A 21,204-nucleotide genomic window follows, 5' to 3' on the forward strand; every position below is an offset into this window, starting at 1 on the left:
ACACACTGAGTAAGGAAACCCTCCTGAACACACCTGACAAAAATGGCTCCATCCAAACCATCTACACTTAGGAGGTTCCAGTCGATATTGGGAAAGTTGAAATCACCCATAACAACAACCCTGCTACTTTTGCATTGTTCCAGAATCTGCCTGCCTATGAGCTCTTCAATCTCTCTACTGCTATTAGGTGGTCTGTAGAAAACCCCCAATGAGATGGCTGTTCCCTTGCTGTTCCTAACTCCCACCCATACTGACTCAGTAGACAAACGTTTCTCAACAACCTTTGTTTCTGTAGCTGTGATGCACTCTCTGATTAGCAATGCTACACCCCCTCCTCTTTTTCCACCCTCCCTGTTCTTTGAAGGATGTCTACTACCTGTGCCACTCTGAACTTCCCATGGCCTCTAATGTGGTAAAATACTTCACACAGCAGAACGTGACACTGAGTTACTTAGATTATGGAGTTAGGCCACAGATCAGCGAATTTCTCATCAAATGGCAGGACAGGCTCGAGGGGGTGAATGGCCTCCACCAGTGAGGGTCCAAAAGGAGGAGGCAGAGGAAGAGGTTTAGTTGGGAAATACAGCCCCCGGCTGCAAAAGGAATGGAAGTGTTTGAGTACTGAGGATATGGAAAAGGCAGATATCATGGTGGAGTTGGAAGGAGATTATAGAGACAGTGAGTGGTAAGACTATGGAGAGATTTAAACAGAAGAAAGAGAATTTTCAAGTGGAAGTTTTGCCAGGCTGGGAAACCCTCTGGACCTTTGGATACGTGAGTAAACTCTTCCCTGATACTCTTCAAACAGACACTGGGTCGGCCAAGGTGACAGGAGGGAAGAAACAAAGACCGATGTTAGTCAGGGATCTACCCAGGAACAAGGAGAGCCAACCTGAGCGATTCCTCCAACAAATCGCGTTTTCACCACAACGTTCTCCTCGTCCGGTTTGTTGAACGCGGCTTTCTGAGCTGCTCGCACCAGATTGTCAGATGCCCGCTTTACTGCGTTTCCTGCAGTCTGCAAAAACAAAGCAGGCCACAGGACTGTCACTCCTTCTCCACCTTACAAACAGTGTACAGTTAACACAGCCACTCAGTCAGAACAACGCCGGCCATCATTGCAACAGGGTCAGCGCATGGACTGTGTCAAGGGTCAATAGGTCACGGGCCATACTAGGGGGTCAACCATTGTGGGCAGACACACTGAGTGCTAATGATTAGCGTATTAACAACGGGATAAAGAGCGACATAACCAGGTTTACCAGGGACATGAGGACTGGATATTACACAGTGGGGCGGCACAATGGCTCAAGGGATGGCATGGTGGCTCAGTGGTTAGCACTGCTGCCTCACAACACCAGGGACCTGGGTTCGGTTCCAGTCTTGGGCAACTATCTGTGTGTGGAGTTTGCACATTTTCCCCGTGTCTGCATGGGTTTCCTCTGGGTGCTCCGGTTTCCTCCCACAGTCCAAAGATGTGCAGGTTAGGTGAACTGTCAATGCTAAATTGACCATAGTGTTCAGTGATGTGTCGGTTAGGTGCATTAGTCAGGGGTATATGTAGAGTAATAGGGTAGGAGAATGGATTTGGGTGGGATACTCTTCGGAGGGTCAGTGTGGACTCGTTGGGTCTAATGGCCTCTTTCCACACTGTAGGGATTCAATGAGAATAGGGGCCCACAACTGTTCACAGTATTCTAGCTATGGTCTGACTAGTGCCATGTATAGCTTTAGAGAGACTTCCTTGTTTGAACACTCTGTTCCCTTTATGGTATTATGAAGAGACTGGAACAGATTTGGTGAAAGGGCCAAACATTGAGAAATAGGTCTCAATGTGAAAAAGGGAAATATCACTTTGAACCTGGATAGGGTGAACAGCCAAGGTCTTTTCCCTGGGGTGGAGGAATCCAAAACTACAGGACATAGCTTTAAGGTGAGAGGGGAAAGATTTAAAAAGAATCCGAGGGGTAACTTTTTGACATGGAGCGTGATGCATGTATGGATTAAGCCGTCAGAGGAGGTGATGGAGGCTGGTACAGTTGCAACATTTAAAAGGCATCTGGATGGGTATATGAATAGGAAGGGTTTAGAGGGATATGGGTCAATGGGACTAGGCCAGATGGGGATGCCTGGTCAACTTGCACCCCACAGGGTCTGTTTCTGTGCTGTATGACTCTGTAAATGACTTCCAGAATTCCACTCCCCTTTTGATTCCCTTTTCACTTCCTGTGTCTTCCTTGAATTTTAAAATCCTACCTCTTGTTCCGGACTCGCTATCGCTCCCACAATCAGAGAAAATAATGTCTGTCTGCACCATAAAATCTTGAATCATCTCAAACACCTTGCTTCTCTTATTATTCAGGACGTGGAGGAGCCGGTGTTGGACTGGGCTGGACAAAGTTAAAAATCACACAATGCCAGGTTATAGCTCAACAGGGTTGAAACTTTATTGCTGGAACAGCACAGCAGGTCAGGCAGCATCCAGGGAACAGGAGATTCGACGTTTCGGGCACAGGCCCTTCTACAGACGTCGAATCTCCTGTTCCCTGGATGCTGCCTGACCTGCTGTGCTGTTCCAGCAATAAAGTTTCAACTTTGATCTCCAGCATCTGCAGACCTCACTTTCTCCTCGAAGATTTATAGCTCAACAGGTACCTCCGAATAAACCTGTTGGACTGTAACGTGGTGTTGTGTGATTTTTAACTATTATTATTCCTTCACAGGTTGTGGGTATCAACGGACTGGGCCCAGCAGTTACTGCCCGTCCCTAGTTGCCCTTGGGAAGATGGGGATGAGCGGCCATCTTGAATCGCTGCAGGGGTCCACTTGCTGTGGGTAGACCAACCTCTGTAAGAGGGGGTTCCAGGATTTTGACCCAGCGACAATGAAGGAACGGCAATATATTTCCAAGTCAGGATGGAGAGGGGCTTGAAGGGGGTGGTGTTCCCACGTATCTGCTATCCTTGTCCTTCGAGACGGAAGTGGTTGTGGGTTTGTCACAGGAAAATACAAGCCTGGTCCTTGTAAACTGTTTGAGACATTAACTCTGAAGTCCTGGTCCTGACAGTATTCTGATGAGGTGGCTGTCTACTCCCCCCCCCCCCCCCACCTTCAAGAGTACTTCCCGAGACGTGGCTCAGGACTGAGACACAAGGTCTAACCAGAGGCTTTAACTATTGAAACTGGATTGACTCCTGTGCATTCCAGCTCTGGGAATAATTGTCAACATTGTTTCCTCTCCTGACGGTGTCCAGGACCAACAGGCACAATCACAGATTAAAAGGGTCACATATTTAAGAGAGATCAGGAGGAAGTTACTCTCCCAGAGGGGAGTGAATAGCATACATGACTATCAAAGCTGGGTTGTTACGTATGTCCAGGGCTGACATAGTCAGATTTCATTAACAGAATCTCAGGCTGTTGGGAAAAGGCGGGAAAGTGGAGTTGAGGATGATCAGGTCAGCCATGATGTCATTGAATGACGGAGCAGACTCGATGGGCTGAATGGCCTACTCCTGCTCCTATACCTTGTGGTTTTTTTTAACACTTTCAGTGATACAGGGCAGGGAGTTTGAAAGTTTACACCCGAGATGGTATATTAACACTACAGACGTAAATATAGTAGCTGATCAGATTATGTTTAAAAGCTAGTAAACACTTCTTCAGCAAGTTGAATGTTCATTTTTTAGACTCATTGTTATTCTCTCGTGGGATCTGGGGGCCACTAGCTGGGCCAGTAGGCATTGCTCATCCTCAGTTGCCTTTGAGAAGGTGGTGGTGAAACATACATGTACACCTGACAATTAAATCAAAATCAAAATTTAAATGCCCTTGGGGAGGGAATTCCAGGATTTTGGCCTAGTGACAGTGAAGGAATGGCTATATATTTCCAAGTCAAGATGGTGAGTGGCTTGGAGGGGAACCTTAAGATGGTGGGGTTCCCACGTTAACAGTTGCCCTTGTTCTTCTAGTGGTTGTGGGGTTTGGAAGGTGCTGTCTGAGGAGCTCTGGTGAACTTCTGAAGAACCGTATAACACCTGAGTGAAAGTGGTGATGTGGGGGGAGAGGGGGGTGTCACTCGTGCTCCGGGGTGACAGCCTCTCGGGAGAACAGACAACGGCGACAGGGAGGCCGGGGGAGTGCAGGCCAGCGAACGTCAGGTTACCTGAAGCCTCCGCATGGCCTCCGAGTCTGTGTCCGCCTTCACCTTACACGCCACCAGGAGCTGCGCAGTGGAGGCTGCCACTTGCTTGGCTGAGGAAATGAGCTTCTCCTCGCTGGCGTGACCTTGAACCGACGCATTGGCTGCCTCGCACAGATTGCTGGTGGCAGCCGCGACCATCCGGGCCTAGAGAGAGAGGGTGTCAGGGGAGGGAGAGAGAGGGGGAGGGAGAGAGGGGGAGGGAGAGAGGGAGGAGGAAGTGGAGAGAAGGGGAGAGAGGGGGAGGGAGAGGGAGGGAGAGGGAGGGAGAGGAGAGAGAGGGAAGTGGAGACAGGGGGAGAGAGGGGGGGAGGGAAAGGGAGAGGGGGAGGATGAAGTGGAGAGAAAGGGAGAGAGGGGGAGAGAGGGAGGGAGAGGGAGGGAGAAGGAGAGAGAGAGAGGGAGAGAGGAGGGAGAGGGGGAGGAGGAAGTGTAGAGTAGGGGAGGGGGGAGGGAGACGGGGAGGGGGAGACGAGGGGAGCGGGGGATGGGGGGGGAGAGGGGAATGGGGGAAAGGGGGAGAGAGGGGGAGAGAGGGAGAAGGAGAGAGAGAGAAGGGGGGAGGGGAAGAGGGTGAAAGATGAAGGAGGGATGGGGGAAAGAGGGGGGCAGAGGTGGGGGAAAGGGGGAGGGAGGGGATGAAAGGGAGGGGTAGAGGGGAGAGGGAAAGGGAGGGGGAGACAGAGAGTGGGAGGGGGTAAGAGAGGGAGGGGGAGAGAAGGAGTGGGAGAGGGTAAGAGAGGGAGGGGGAGAGAGGGAGGGGGAGAGAGGGAGTGGGGGAGAGAGGGAGGGGGAGAGAGGGAGTGGGGGAGAGAGGGAGGGGGACAGGGAGAGAGGTTGGCGGGGGAGAGAGAGAGAGAGGGAGAGGGAGAGGGGGAAGGAGAGAGAAGGAGAGCGAGGGTAAACGAAAATGACATTTGAAAGGCATCCGAAATCTAGACTCCATGTGGCAGCTGGGTATCCACCACTATCACCATGGACAATGAACAGTTCATGGAATCCATTCTCTTCTACAACATAAGAATGAAAACACATCGTTTTAACCTTCCCGAAATTGACCCTGTCTTTCCTTCCGAAGGGACCCTTCCAAAATAAAGAGTGAAATGGACAGTACTGGAACTTGAACCATCATACACTCGAATTCCAATGGGATCATTCTCTGCCAACCTTGATCACAACCTCAGAACCCCTAGCACATCATGGAAACTGTGCTCCAGTGGTCCCTTCACAACCAAAGGCCGTGGGATGGAGGCCCAGTCAAGGGATCTGTGCTCAAACTGCAGTGCAGCACTGAGGGAGAGCCCAGTGTTGGAGCCCCGAGCTTTACAACATGGGACATTCATTCAAACTGATTCCAAACAAAACTTCAATGCACAACCAGTGGATTTGCAACACTGATGTTTCCCCTAAAATCTAGTTCTGCTTTGGGAGTGGGTCCCAGAGTCCAGGCCAGCCTCCATATTGCAGTCTGAGTGCGTTACTGAGGGCTGTGTTTTTTACAGATTCTAGCCACCCAGCCATCACACTACACTTCATCAGTTCCCAAATCAGGAGGGGACAGGGTAGAAAGACTCTGTGACACAGAGAGCATGCTCTGTCACAGTAACAGACTGGGATCAGGGAGAGGGCTGTGCAGAGTAACAGACTGGGATCAGGGAGAGGGCCGTGCAGTGTAACAGACTGGGATCAGGGAGAGGGCTGTGCACAGTAACAGACTGGGATCAGGGAGAGGGCTGTGCACAGTAACAGACTAGGATCAGGGAGAGGGCCGTGCAGAGTAACAGACTGGGATCAGGGAGACGGCTGTGCAGAGTAATAATTGGGACAGAGAGAGTGCGGTACAATTTGGATCTGATGAACAGGAGGATTTGTATCTATGTTACGACATTTACAAAGCGAGTAACTGATGCTCTTGGAAGGAAATCGGATGGTTGCCATAACAATTGGCTGATGGATTGCACGTTCACTCCTGGGCGCTGCATTAGAAATTCCTCCTTGCTCAGTTACACAGAGACTCGAATACCCCTAGCCCCGAATCTGGAGAGAAGGACACCTACTGCAGATATGAGACCTTGTGACCACTGTCCATCGTCCACCGCATTCGCAAGAATAGCTCCAACCTAAGGTCAGAGAGAGAGAGAGAGACACATTAATTCAGCACCGGCAAGTAACAAGTTGCTGAAATGCAAGTCAGATTGCTTTGAATTCAGTGGGAACCCTGCTGCTTACCTTGCCCTGAGCCACGAGCTCTCTCTGGGCAGCAGAGGCTGACTTCACCAACGCACTGGTAGCAGCCGCAATCGACTTTGCGGCCTCCAGAATCTGTTCCTCAAAGTCGAGGGTCTCATCAGCTTGCTACAGGGAGAGTAAACGCTTGGTTAAAGGGGACAGTCAGTACGAATCACCGCACAGCGCCCCGTGCATCGCTCAACACTTGCTGGAGCGGGTGGACCGGAATTCTAACTTCAAACCCGATAGAACGGGGTATAATCTGTGAGACACAGTTATTCTGCCACTCAATCCTCACTGTAAAAATTGAACTAAACCACGGGAATACAATGTGAGTTGGCACGAGGCGCGGTCTAATTCCATTGTTGATGTTCTGTTCAAGAATCAACTCTGTTTTTAAGCGACATTGTTTTGTCTCCAATAGCTGTTTGAGCCTGTGATAATTTACTTGTACCTTGGAGACAGGACAGGACACTATAGCAATATGTTTGATATATAGTTGACTCGAGTAACAACCTAATATATCAAACATATCACACAGCGTCCTGCAGGAAACATCCCACTTGCTTTCAGCTTCAGAGAGACAATAATTCCTGAGCCATTCCTCCAGACCAACCGCTAACCCGGGAGCAGTGGGGGGGGTGACTAGCTGAGGTTGTTCTGGAGGCCAGAGGCCAAGGCTGGTTCACACTGAGCTAAGCAGGTTCAGAAACATGACGGGTGAGGAGCCCTGCGCACGGCCCGGGGCTGCACTCTAAGCCGCTCGCCGTCTCACTCACCCTGGGCTTGGCCCTCGGTTTCAGCTGCTCCAGTTTCTTTGCGGCGGCTTCGATGGAGGCCGCGGCTCCCAGCAACTCTGCCTCCGCCACGACGGTCGGATCTTCGGGATCCACCCATTCCGTGCCTGAGGAAGTCAAAACATTCCCTTTAATCTCCCTGGGCTCTTCAAATCTGATACGGGGACGGAGGGACAGGGTGAGGGCAAAGGGATAGATCTTCCTGAAACTTTGATGTGGAGGAGCTGGTGTTGGACTGGGGTGGGCAAAGTCAGAATTCACATGACACCAGGTTATCGTCCAACAGGCTTATTTGAAAGCACAAGCTTTTGGAGCACAGCTCATTCATCTGATGGCAGACAGGAAGGATACTGGTAGAACACAGCAAGCCAGGCAGCATCAGGAGGTGGAGAAATTGATGTTTTGGGTGTAACCCTTTTTCAGGACTGGGCGTAGGGGAGCTGCAGATAAAGAGGAAGGTGGGGGCAGGATGGGGAGGCGGGGATAGGTGAAGACAGGCAGAGGGTACAACCTGGTTGGTCTATGGGAGGAATGGATGCGGTCGGTGGCTGGGAGGGGTGGGAGAGAGGGGTAGGGGCTGGAAAGGGAGTCGGGCGATGGGAAGGGAGGTTATTTGAAACTGAAGAACTCAATGTTGAGTCCTCCAGGCTATAGGCTGCCCAGGCGGAAGATGAGGTGTTGTTCCTCCAATAGGAGCTGTGGTTTGTTTTGATAATGGAGGAGGCCATGGATAGTCATGTCGGAAAGGGAGTGGGAAGGGGAATTAAAATGGACGGTGACTGGGAGATCCGGTCGGCTCCTGCAGGCCTGGCTGAGATGATCAGTGAGCCGTTCCCTAGGTTTAGATTCGGTCTCCCCGATGTAGAGAAGACCACATCAGGAGTACCTGATGCAGTAAACTAGGTTGGAGGAGAGACAGATGAACCTCTGTCTCACCTGGAAGGACTGTTTGGGGCCCTGGATGGAGGTGAGGGGAGTGGTGTATCAGAGGGTTTTGCACCTTATCTGGTTGCAAGGGAAGGTACCTGGGGCTTCAGGAGTGTTGGTGGGGAGAGTGGGGGCAAATCAAGGACTGTCAAAGGGAACAGGCCTTGCGGAAGGCAGAGAGGGGTGGGGAGTGGAAGGTATTCTTGATGGTGGGATCTAGTTGGAGTTGTCAGAAGAGTTTAAGGATGATGCGTTGGATGTGGAGACTGGTGGGGTGGCAGGTGACGACAAGGGGGACTCTGTCTTTATTGTGTTGGGAGGGAGGTGGTTTAGAGCACTGGAACGGGGAATGGAGGTGGTGTGGTGGAGGGCTGTCTGGATGATGGGGGGGAAAAGCACGTTGTTCGAAATAGGTGGACATCTGGGATGTTTGGGAGTGGAGTGTACCACCTTCATCTGATGGAGCAATGCTTGTGATTTCAAATAAACTGTTGGACTACAACTTAGGACATGTGACTTCTGACTTGGGCCTTCAATCAGATGCAACTTTCACTGGCATAACATGCATAAAATCCATAAAACGGGTAACTGTCAGAATTGAATATTTGAGGTAAACCTCCACTTCTGCCAGAATCATTTGGAGACTTTACGGTACCTTCCTTTTGCAAATGGCCAGGGACCCTTTGGGAGGGGTGAGGTAATTTTTGGATTTTAAAAGAGACCTGATTGCGTACAGGAAGTGGATATCTAATTGGAACTATCAGATTATCAAGGTATTGAAATTCTCAACACTTATTTTCAAAAAGAGAAAAGAACTTGCTACCACTGCTTGATGCTTCCCTGCGGGCTATGATTATAGGATGAGTGCTGTGTAACTGATTTCACAGCCTATCATTATCCCAGTGGGGCAGGGGCTGGTAAGCTCATAATTTGAGTGATCAGCTCCAACGGTGGAGAGAGTCATTGTCCGATACGGTACAAAGATGTGAAGAAAGCACCCTTACAAATTAACTGGTGTGTGGAGTTCAAATCTTAGGAGCACTCTTTCAGGGAGGATGAGGGTCGAGAGTGTGGTGTTGGAAAAGCACAGCCGGTCTGGCAGCATCCGAGCAGCAGGAGAATCAACATTTCAGGCATAAGCCCTACATCAGGAAACCCTTCTTCTGTTCCTCGGATGCTGCCTGACCTGCTGTGCTTTTCCAGCACCACACTCTCAACTCTGATCTCCAGCATCTGCAGTCCTCACTTTCTCCATTCAGAGAGACTGCCAAGGCCTTTGAAAGGGGCAAAGGAGATTTACCAGAACACTGTGCAGAGTAGACTTACTCACTCTCTAACGGCTTAATTAACTTGAAACATTAACCCGATTTCTCTCTGCAGGCACTACCGGACATCCTGAACTTTCTTGCTATTTTCTGTTTATAGATCAGATTTCCAGCATTCTCAGCAATACCTTTTCTTTTCACTAGAATGATGTGAGTGACATGGAGGGATTAGAGAGCCGTGATGATCTGAAACTTGCTTTGTGAAAGGAAGGTGCTAACTCTTCAAAAAGTAACGACTAAAGCAGAAGTGGAGAAATGACAGAGCGTGAGGGATTTGCAGAGCTCTGGGAGAAGGGTGGGAGTGTGGGACTACGATAAATCATGGCATACAAGTCGATCTTTGGAATCTTGAAAAATCTTCTCAAAACCACAGAAATGAGAAATAGGAACAGGAGGAGGCCATTCAGCCCCCTTGGACCTGCTATGCCATACAATCAGATCATGGCTGATCTGACGTTACACAGGATGAGTTACAATCCAAGAACGTGTAAACCCCGTGATCGAGAGAGAAAACATGAGCTGCTGGTGTGGGTGGTCACCACTCTGAACTGCGAGATAAAAAGAGCACAGCTCTAGTAAATTTAAATTAAATTAGTGTGAAACGCGTTACTGAATGGATTAATTCTACATGGAGCACATTTAGCCACAATCAAACTGAGTTAGAACCATTAATCCCTTTGGCATCCAGAACAAGGAACTCGTTCAGAGTCACTTTGGCATCAGGTCATGGTCAGATTTGGTGTGTCCATTTTCAGTATCAGCCTTTTGCCATCTTCCTCACCAGTGAATTAGCTCTTCCTTACTCCTGCCGGACCATAGGGCTGCTCTCTCACTAGAGAGAGAGATGACTGGTGGCGGTTTAACCTGAGGGTCACCGTGCCTCAGGCGAGGGGAGAGGTTGAGAAGGAGAGCCCTTCATGGTAACCTCAGCCATCACTCTTTATTGCAACCATCCGTCTAGGCCGAGGGGAGTGAATCTGTGAAATTCTTTATTGTTGAGGGCTGCCGAGGCTGCGTTGTTAAGTATATTCAGAGCTGTTAAAGATTTTTAGTCAGTAAGGAAATCCAGGGTTATGGGAAAAAGGCGAGAGAGGAATTGAGGATCATCAGATCAGCCATGAATCACATGGCAGACTTGATGGGCTGAATGGCCCACTTCTGGTCCCATGTTTTAATCTCTTACGTAGCACAGAGCGTTAGCACATGGGAAACTTGGAAGACAAAAGGAATGTTGTCCTTTATTGTAAGGAAGGTGAAATATAAAGGTAGGCAAGTTTTGCTACAACTGTACAGGTATTGGTGGGACCTGTGCACTATGGACAATTTTGATTTCCTTACTTAAAGAGGGATTAAGAAGATCAAAAAAAGGTTGATACAGTCGATTCCTGATCTGAGGGACTATTTGATGAGGATAGGTTGTGGAGTTTAGATCTACATTCATTGGAGTTTCAAAGCATGAGAGGTTTTCTTACTGAAACATAAAGGTAGATGCTTTCTGCATCTTTGGGGGATGGGATCTAGAATGAGGGGGCAAAATGAGGGGTCTCTCTTTTAAAATGGAAATGAGGAAGGGCTTCTCCTGTGGCTGGAGAGGGAGAGCTGCGAGGGTTTGAAATCTCTTCCCCAGCAAGATTGGAGGCAGGGTCACTGAGATAATTCAAGTCTGAGTTTTGATTATGGGGAGGTGCAGACAGTAGTAAGGTCATGATTAGATTGGCAATGATATTACTGGATCAAGGGGCTTTTACAGTCAGTAGGAGTTTTTTGGTACCGAGGGTCTTTAGATTCTGTTACAATCTACAGTCTTTGTCAAGGTTGGAGAGTTGGCTGAAGGGTGTGGGCAGGGTGGTAATAGAGGAGGTAGACAGCAGATGGAATTGGGACTAATGTATGGAGGATAAACAGCAGCAGAGACTGGTTGGAGTTTGCGATAATCGCTATGGTTCAGGATTTTCAAAAGACTAGGTGAAACATTGCAATTCAGAATATTCACAAGGGTTTTGCAAACCAGTCATAGATCCATACAGCACGGAAATAGACCCTTCAAGTACAACCAGTCCACGTCCACCATGTCCCCAAACTAAACCAGTCCCACCTGCCTACGCTTGGCCCATATCCCTTCAGACATTTCCTACTCGTGTATTTATCAAATTTCTTTTAAACATTGTAACCGTACCCACAACCATCACTTGCTCTGCCAATTAATTCCACACATGAACCACTCTCTGTGTAAGTCTTGCCTCGTGTCCTTTTTAAATCTTTCTCCTCTCGCCTTAAAAATATGCCCCCTAGTTTTGAACTCCCCCACCCTAGAGGAAAGCCACCCGCCATTCACCTTATCTATACCCCTCATGATTTTATAAACCTCTATAATGTCACCCTCGACCTCCTACACTCCAGTGAGAAAAGTCCCAGCCTTTCCTGTCAATTTTTACATCTCAAACTCTCCATTCTGGGCAACATCCTGGTAAATCTCTTCTGAACTCTCTCCAATTTAACAATGTCCTTAAATTGAATGAATGTGAATGCTTTTCTCTGGAATTATCCAGCAAGTACAGCACAAAGATAGGCCATTCGGCCCAACTGCTCCGTGCCTGAGTTTATGTTCTACACAAAGCCTCTTCATTTCACCCGGTCTATACAAACCTCTGTTCCTCTCTCCCTCATCTATCAAGATTCACCTTCAATGCAGGAGAATCTGTGAGGTCGCAGGCTCTGTATTTCAGAAAGGGATTCTCACATCCCAGCAATGAACAATGTTACACAGGGACCTTCAGTAAAGTGTGGTGGATCAAAGGAGCTGACCCCAAACTAACTCCAGGTTTATGGAGTTGATAAGAAAATCAGGTCCAGATCCTGCAATTAACTTAAAGCCAGCCTCTGTTGCATTGTGTGTGTGGTGGTGGGACCCTACACTAACGTGGATTGCAGGGGAAATGAAAGAAACAGCCACAAGATTATTTACAGAGAGTTTGTTTTGAACAAGAATGTTCAACCCCAGCCAACTATTCAGATTTGGAAACAGCAGTGTGACCTTTCTGTATGTGGAATGTTGCAATGTGTGGACTCCGAGATGGTTGGGAAACTGGAATAGCAACTTTTTAAGTGGACAAGGCATTGGTTTGATTCAGTGATCCCACTCTCCCCTTTCAGTTCAGGTTCTGCCTCACAGACCACAGCCCGCAATCCAGGCTGATACTCGAATGTGGGAGTGACAGAGGGCTTGACCTCTGGAGGGATAGAGGTGAAACAAGGAGGGTCACACAATGACCTCGCAGGTAGATGAGAGAGAGCCCATGGCACCACTTCACAGAGAGTGTGGGGGCTCTCCCCACATTTATCCTTTAATCAGCATCACAAAACCAGCTTCCCCAGTCCTTTAGACTGGAACATCTGAGAGCAGAGTCACAGACTCTGTGGAAGACTCCCCGGACAAATAAACATCTGACAGACAACTTCCCTGTTGTGCCGCATCTTCTGCAAAAATCTCCATGTCCAGGTCATTCAGTAACCTCGGACAGCTTTGATGTAATAGACTAAATAATCACTCAGAGAATGTTGATGGATAGTCGCTGGGTAAATATACAATGAACACCCGGACTAACCCGGACAATAAACAACTCGCAAACCCCCCATTCCCCAAACCCCACCATGACTGATCTTCCTTCAACTTTCTCAAAACCCAACACCTCTGACTTACCTCACCCATTCGACACCCTCGCCCCTGTACCCCACCCATTCTACACCCTCACCCCAGTACCTCACCCATTCTACACCCTCCCCCCATACCCCACCCATTCGACACCCTCGCCCCTGTACCCCACCCATTCTACACCCTCACCCCAGTACCTCACCCATTCTACACCCTCGCCCCTGTCCCCCACCCATTCTACGCCCTCCCCCCTGTACCGCACCCATTCTACACCCTCACCCTTGTACCCCAACCATTCCACACCCCCACCCCTGTACCTGGTAAAGTGTCCATTCAGCCACAGGGTGAAAAGCTTCAGGACATGTATGCAGCTCTTCACCGTGTCAGTGAATTTGTGGGCAGGTGAGGGGTGTGGTTGGTAACAGGTGAGTGGGTAAACTAAGGAGGTGGGCTGGGTAAAGTGAGGGAGTTCAAGGTGTGAAGTGGGCAAAGTGTAGGGCTAAGGGTGTAGAGGGGGTAAGGGTGTAGAGTGGGTGAGATATGGGAGTAAGGGTGTAGAGTGGGTGAGTTAAGGGGGTAATGATACAGAGTGGGTGAGATACGGGGTTAAGGGTGTAGACTGGGTGACGTAAAGGGTTAAGGGTTTAGAGAGGGTGAGATAAGAGGGTGACCATGTGCTGTGGGTGACATGTGGGGGTAAAGGTGTAGAATGGGCGGGGTATAGGGGTGAGGGTTTCGAATGGGTAGGGTACAGGGGTGAGGGTTTAGAATGGGTGGGGTACAGGGGTAGGGCTTTGGAATGGGTGGGGTACAGGGGTGAGGGTGTAGAATGGGTGGGGTAGAGGGGTGATGGTGTAGAACGGGTGGGGTACAGGGGTGAGGTTGTGGAATGGGTGGGGTACAGGAGTGACAGTGTAGAATGGGTGGGGTGCAGGGGTGTTAAAAGTTTGTGTGCCTGTGTGTGTCTGTGTACTTGCGCGCGTGTGTGTGGGTGCGTGTGTCTGTGTATTTGCGTGTGTGTCTGTGTGTGCGTGTGTCTGTGCATGTTCATGTGTGTCTGTGAGTGTGTGTGCGTGCATGTGTTTCTGTGTGTGTGTGTCTGTGTGTGTGCATGCATGTGTGTGTGGGGTGAGTTTCTCTTGGCCCAATAACCCAGCCCTATGAGGAAAGCAGGTATCCTCTGCATTTCAGCTCAGTCTGGGATCAGAAATCCCAGCCTGATGTGTGGAGCTCAAAAAACATTTAGAGCTTAGTGACAATCACCTCCGGATTGTCTCTTTCCAGATGCATCAAACTGATGTGCATTGGATGCGGTCACCTACAGGGTGCAGTCTCCAGGGGTGATCGATGAGATTATGAGATATATTCTTCTCAGAACGTGTGATGTCAATACATGAGCGGGCAGTATTTTGTTGGGTTAATTGAATTCTGGATAATTGAATGCCGGATAACATAGTTTAGCCAAGCATTGGGATCTTGCCAGATAATCCAATATTCGGATAATCGAATGCTGGATAATCGAGGTTACTCTGTGTACTGTAGTGAACCTGGACTCAGTGAGGGTACAGCAATGACACCACTGGTCGGAGGGTGTAACTGCAGGCTGATAATGGCAAAGTCTCCATCATAATTACGGGCACAGAAATTCCTGCTGAAGACATAATTTAAGGACTCTAACAGATGAAAGGCTTAATAGACAATCAATTTTTCAATGTATAATTTCAGTTACATCACACTGTGAATTTTTGTTACAAATTCTGTGTGTTAGGATTGAGCCGTCCACTACCACCTGATGAAGGAGCGACGCTCCGAAAGCTGGTGTGCTTCCAATTAAACCTGTTGGACTATAACCTGGTGTTGTGTGATTTTTAATTAAAGAACAACAGTTTAAATGGAAGCTAAACTATAACAAGCATAGAGGATGCAGGAAAAAGTCAGCAGATCTGTGGAGAGGTAGAGACAGTTAACATTTTGAGTCTGGTGAGACTTGTAATGATGTAATCGCTTTAAGAAGTTATTTTGTCCTAGTTTTTTTTTCAAAGAGAGGTCATAAGACAGAGGTATTGAACTGATGAGTTAGGACCACTTGAGTGAACAGCTTGGGAGCACTTGGGTTTTTTTTTAAAACAGCCAAAATGGGGGTGGCCAGTTCTGACAGATCTGAAAATCTGGGTTTTGGTTTCTCAGTAACATCAGAAGCTATTGGCGTTTCAACAGAGTTGGAAGCTTCAATGAATGTCTTCTGGCTGCTACCTTCTCTGAATTTTCTCTTGATGTGTTTTTCCTCCTGGATTGGAGAACTGCATGTGAGAATCTGTGCCTGAATTTGCCTCTTTTGCCAAGGGGTCTGTTTATGGGATGTTACTATAATGGAACAATTAGTTACTGCATCTATTATTCGATTAATTTTCCAACAGAGTTAAGTTATTCTAATTTCCTCTTTTTTTGGTTGTACCTTTAACTACAGTGTTTAAATAAATTGTGTTTTGCTTAATGTATTTTGACCAATTGATCACATCTGGAACAGACTCTTCACATTTATCTTTAAAATAAGAAAAAGTTGGAGTCAAGGCTACTTTCTTAAAATATTTTGCGGGGAGTCTGGTCTAGTCCATAATAAACTCTTCAGAAACTAAACCATATCTGCCAACCCTGGCTCATTCCCACCTTCTAACCTCACTTCATCTGAAGACAATATTTGACTCGTGAGAGCGACACAATGCCTAATCCTCAAAAGGAAAAAATGGCAATCTGTGAAAACAGCATGTAGGATCCTATAGGTTTATGTAGGTTCAATGAGGTAGTGCCCTGATGAAGGGTTCCGGCCTTAAATGTCGATTCTCCTGCTCCTCGGATGCTGCCTGACCCACTGTGCTTTTCCAGCACCACATTCTCAACTCTGATCTCCAGCATCTGCAGACCTCACTGTCTCCCTGGTGCCCATAGTAAATCTATACAAATCATGGTAAGGCTTCAGATAAAATATTTGGGTCCAGTTTATGGCCAACCCAATTTAGGAAGGATGAGGGAGAATCCCACTGATGTGGGAGGCTTTAGACAGAGATGAGAAATTTCAGAAACTCCAGCTATTTTCATTTGTGTTGTGAAACTTGAAAGGGTTCTGAAAATATTTATGAGGATGTTGCCAGGATTGGAGGGTTTGAGCTACAGGGAGAGGCTGAACAGGCTGAGGCTGTTTTCCCTGGAGCATCAGAGAATGAGGGGTGACCTTATAGAGATTTATAAAATCATGAGGGGCATGGATAGGGTAAATAGGCAAGGTCTTTTTGCTGGGGTGGGGGAGTCCAGAATGAGAGGGCATTGGTTTAAGGTGAGAGGGGTAAGATTTAAAAGGGACCTAAGGGGCAACTTTTTCACACTGAGGGTGGTACGTGTATGGAACGAGATGCCAGAGGAAGTGGTGGAGGGTGGTACAATTACAACATTTAAAAGGCATCTGGATGGGTGTAGAGGGGAAGGGTTTAGAGGGGTATGGGCCAACTGCTGGAAAACAGGACAAGATTAATTTAAGATATCTGGTCGGCATGGACGAGTTGGACTGTAGAGTCTGTTTCCGTGCCTGTACATCTCCATAACTCCAAAGGAGGTGTATTTCAACATGAGAGGTTCAACATTGTCATAAACAGATAGGCAGCACTTTCCAAACCCACAACCATCAGCAGCTAAAAGGTCAGGGGTCAAAATCCTGGAATTCTCTCCCTAAGGGCATTGTGGGTCTATCTACAGCACATGGACTGCAGTAGTTCAAGAAGATAGCTCACCCCCACCTTCTCAAGGACGTGACGCACGGGCAATAAATGCTGGGCCCAGCCAGTGACGCCCACGTTTCATGAACAATTAAAACAAATCACAACTCGGGGGGTTTGATGAGGTAAATCAGGAATAATTATTTCCACAGGCTGGTGAGTCAGAAACAAGAGGTCAATCAATTTATATTCATCAGCAAAGAATGAACTTGCAAAATTAGGATGATTAAGCCACTCGGTCTCTCAGACCTGCTCCCCATGTCTGACCTGATTATACCACATTCCCTTCTATCCCTGACAACTTTTCAACTCTTTGCTTATCAAGTATCTATTTAACTCGGCCTTTAAAAAGATTCAAAGACATTCCTTCCACCATCTTTTGAGGCAGGAAGTGGCAAATAATTCACGACTGTCTCTGAGAAAAGGATTCTCCTCATCTCAGTCTTATTCTAGACTCTCCGACAAGTGGAGGCATCCTTTCCATTTCGGGGTTACCCACTTCTGAGATCTCTGTCATGCACATCTCTGCAGAGGGCAGTTTTCCCACAAGTATTTCAACTGGAATTTGGGAGGTTATCCTGGAACAAATTCCCATTAAATTGTGAAACTGTGGAACTCACGCCCCCAGTGGATGCTGGGACATTGAGTAAATTTGAGGAGGAGAGAGGTGAAATTTTAACGAGTAATGGGTTGGAGGGTTATGGGGAGCGGGCAGGAGTGTGGAGTGGAGGCAGAGATGTGGTCAGCCATGATGGTATTAAATACCAGTGAGGCTCGAGAGGCTGAATGGTCTACTCCTGCTCCTAGTTCTTATGTTTGCTCCCTTGAGGTGACAATTGGATATTGTCATAGAATCGAATCCCTACATCGTGGAATAAGGTCATTTGGCCCATCCAGTCCACACTGACTCTCCAAACAGCATCCCACCCAGACCCGTCTCATCCCTGTAACCCTGCATTTCCCATGGCTAATCCACCTAATCTGCATATCCCTGGATACTATGGGCAATTTGGCATGGCCAATTCACGCTAACCTGCACATCTTTGGACTGTGGGAGAAAACCAGAGGAAACCCACGCAGCCACGGGGAGAAAGTGCAAGCTCCACACAGACAGTTGCCTGAGGCTGGAATCGAACCTGGATCCTTGGTGCTGTGAGGCAGCAGTGCAAAGTACTGAGCCACCACATGGTAATGTCACTGGGCTAGTGAAAAAAGGAGTAATCCAGAGCTTCAGGCTAATGGTTTGGGGAGATGAGTTCAAATCCCATCATGGCAGATAGTGGAATTTAAAGTCAATAATAAATCTGGGATTGTTGATTGGTCTCAAACATAATGAGCACGACAACTAACATCAACAGACGGGAAGACCCATCTGGTTCATTAGTGTGCTTCAGAGAAGACAATCTGCCGTCCTTACCCAATGTGACTCCAGAACTCACACCAATGTGGTTGACTTTTAATTACGCCTCAAACAGCCTGGCGAGACACTCTTCCTCAAGGGTCATTGGGCATGGGCAAACAATGCTGGCCTTTCCAGTGAGGCTCACATCCCGCAAAAGAATAGAGGTTAAAAGAAATGCCAACCTTTCATGGCTTCCGCTGACTGGATCAGTTCAGTAACGGCTGCCGCCACCCGCTTGGAGTATCCGGAAAGCTGCTGCTTCTGCTCTGCCGTGGGCTTCTGAACAATCTGCTCCAAAACAAAAGCAGGGCAATCCAAAGTTTTACAACAGAGAAAAAAAAAACATAAATTCTGAAGCAACCAAGAGCAGGAGAAGCTAGTCATTCTTCATATTTCGTCAAAACCTCCCCAAAACTGGAAAACGTTGGGGAACATCCAACCAGAATGGCCTAGCAGGCTTAAAGGGCTGTGACCTATTTTCAAGACAATAGGACACAGCAGTGGAAGTAAGGCCATTTGACCCATCGAGGCCACTCCACCATTTAATTATGGCTGATGGGCATTTCAACGCTACTTATCCGCACTCTCCCCATATCCCTTAATTTCTTGCGGACTGTTCCTTGTTCATATAAGATCACCGTGGATTAGAATGATTGTTGATTCCCTAAAATCTCAAATGTTCTGGATGTAATGGGAGGAATTTAGGAGTCAGAGTTGTACAGAATGGAAACAGACCCTTTTGTTCAATTCGTACATGCTGACCAAACATCCCAATCTGACTTATTCCCATTTGCCAGCGTTTTATTCATACCCCTGTAAACTCTTCATATTCATGTACCCATCCAGATGCCTTTTAAATGTTTTAACCATACAGCCTCTATCACTTCCCCTGGCAGTTCATTTCATACACCCTGTGTGAAAAAGTTGGCCTTAGGTCCCTTTTAAATTTTCCCTCTCCCACCTTAAACCTTTGCCCTCTAGTTTTGAACTCTCCTAGCCTGCGGAAGACCACCTTTTCTACGACTCCAGGGAAAAGACCTTGTCTATTTATCCTATCCATGCCCTTTATAATTTTATAAACCTCTATAAGGTCACCCCTCAGCTTCTGACACTCCAGGGAAAACAGCCCCAGCCTATTCAGCCTCTCCCTATAGCTCAAACCCTCCATCCCTGGCAACACTCTTGTCAATATGTTCAGCATCCCTTCACATTTAACAACATCTGCCTTTCGTCTTAATATTTCCGAAAGCGTCCCAGTTCACCTGTAATCCTCATGCGGTTCTTTTTTCTTAAAAGATCCCAACCTTGTTGATGAGATCGACAGGCAGTTTTTCTTTGTGGAGAGAGTTTGTGGACTTGCTCAGTCTGAGAGCTTTCATACGAGAACCCCAGTGTCCCAGCTATCTTTTATTTATATTTAGTCAAAGACAATGAATACCCACCTCATATTTCTCTGAACCTCACCAATGATGATACAAACTGTTGCAACGTGATTGCTGAGTTGGACACAGTTCTGTGATGGGAAGCTGAGAACGTACTCACCACAAGGACGTGCTCCAGTAACTCCATGTAGCCGACAGTGCATTCAGTAGCAAAGTGTAAGGCTCGGCTTCGGACATCTTCCCCCACTTCGGCGTGGTATGCTGCTTGCTGTCCAGACAAACACATTCACATTTCAGCACTGTTACACCCGTCAGGCAGGACGCCAATTGCAACTGGGCGACCACAGAGAGAGAAAGATGCCTGCTTACCTTGCAGGCAGTCAGCATGTCGATGATGGCCTTGCGGCTGAGATTGGCTGTTGCAATCACATCATCCTGGCGACAGGAGTTACCCGCTGCCACCGCCTTGGCAGTCGCTGTTGTGATGCCCTTTGTCATGCGGATAAATTCTTCCGGGGTGTAGGTCTTTGCTGGTACCTCCTTTGACTGGAAAACCTATCATTGGTGTGAGGGACAGAGACCATTAAAAAGGCACAATGGAGCAGTGAATCAGGGAATATCTGTAACGCAGAAGGCCACTGGGCCCATCAAGCATGTGTCAGCTCTTCGCAAAAGCTATTTAGTTAGACCCAGTCCCCTGCCATTTCTATGTAGCTCTGAACATTTTCTCTCTCATTAAATTGGTTCTTATTCAACTGCCTTTTGATATCCATAGCTGAATCTACCTCCATTACACATTCTGGCCATAAATTCCAGACCTTAACCACTCACAGCCTAATGCTTTTTCTCATGTCATCTTTGGTCCTTTCATCAGTCATCTTAAATCTATGTCATCTTGGTTCTTGACTCTCACCTGATGAGGAACTGTTTCTTTCTTGTGATTTTGATTATCTCTATTGATTAACCCATTTACCTCTAAAGGTGAACAAGTTTAGCTTCTCCAATCTAACGTTGTGACTGAGGTCTCTCTCTTCCCTGGAAAGATTTGCAGTTATAAGACACCATGTATATCAGTAGGGCAGTTGATTATGTTACTGAAAAAAACAGTTGCAATATGCAGATAATCTCTTGGTACTCCACAAGTTGGGCACTGCCGAAAAATATTCTGTTGCGTTGAAGCTTTCTATCTTACACACATCAGGAAATTCACAAGAATACCAAAGGGAAAACAATGCTTACACCACATGAGAAGACAATGTTGATTCGTTAGCAAGTGGATTCTGATTGGTAGAGGCGTTGTTATGGAAAATGCATCAGCTAATGATGACTGACAGTTAACTGTGAAGATTTGTGTAAATTCTAAACTAGGCAGGTTTCCTCTGATTAGTCAAGTTATTGACCTGAGAAATGTACCAGTGAATGCCTCTCATCAATTTTGTTGAGTTGAAACAGGCGCAGTGTGTGTACCCGCCCTTTCTGTTTGCAATGGACACGGCCCTGGGTAATTATGCATAGAACCTCT

The 21,204-nt window shown here is 47.5% G+C and overlaps 1 protein-coding gene across 4 annotated transcripts in view; it reads right to left on the reverse strand.

The window, feature by feature from the left end:
* LOC122542439 (talin-2) overlaps nucleotides 1-21,204 on the reverse strand; it is a 354,392-nt gene that overhangs the window by 23,691 nt on the left and 309,497 nt on the right. For all 4 annotated transcript variants that reach the window (XM_087982138.1, XM_087982135.1, XM_087982136.1 and 1 more), the window contains 8 exons: nucleotides 20,052-20,237; nucleotides 19,843-19,950; nucleotides 18,483-18,588; nucleotides 7,210-7,334; nucleotides 6,431-6,556; nucleotides 6,259-6,321; nucleotides 4,166-4,348; nucleotides 893-1,018 (listed from right to left, as the gene is read on the reverse strand). In XM_087982138.1, coding sequence (XP_087838264.1) covers nucleotides 893-1,018; nucleotides 4,166-4,348; nucleotides 6,259-6,321; nucleotides 6,431-6,556; nucleotides 7,210-7,334; nucleotides 18,483-18,588; nucleotides 19,843-19,950; nucleotides 20,052-20,237 — 1,023 coding nt within the window. The remainder of the gene's footprint in view (nucleotides 1-892; nucleotides 1,019-4,165; nucleotides 4,349-6,258; nucleotides 6,322-6,430; nucleotides 6,557-7,209; nucleotides 7,335-18,482; nucleotides 18,589-19,842; nucleotides 19,951-20,051; nucleotides 20,238-21,204) is intronic.

Source organism: Chiloscyllium plagiosum, unplaced genomic scaffold (genome assembly GCF_037043375.1).
Source record: "Chiloscyllium plagiosum isolate Xiang-an unplaced genomic scaffold, Cpla_swu_hap1 HiC_scaffold_42, whole genome shotgun sequence".
Taxonomy (NCBI): Eukaryota; Metazoa; Chordata; class Chondrichthyes; order Orectolobiformes; family Hemiscylliidae; genus Chiloscyllium; species Chiloscyllium plagiosum.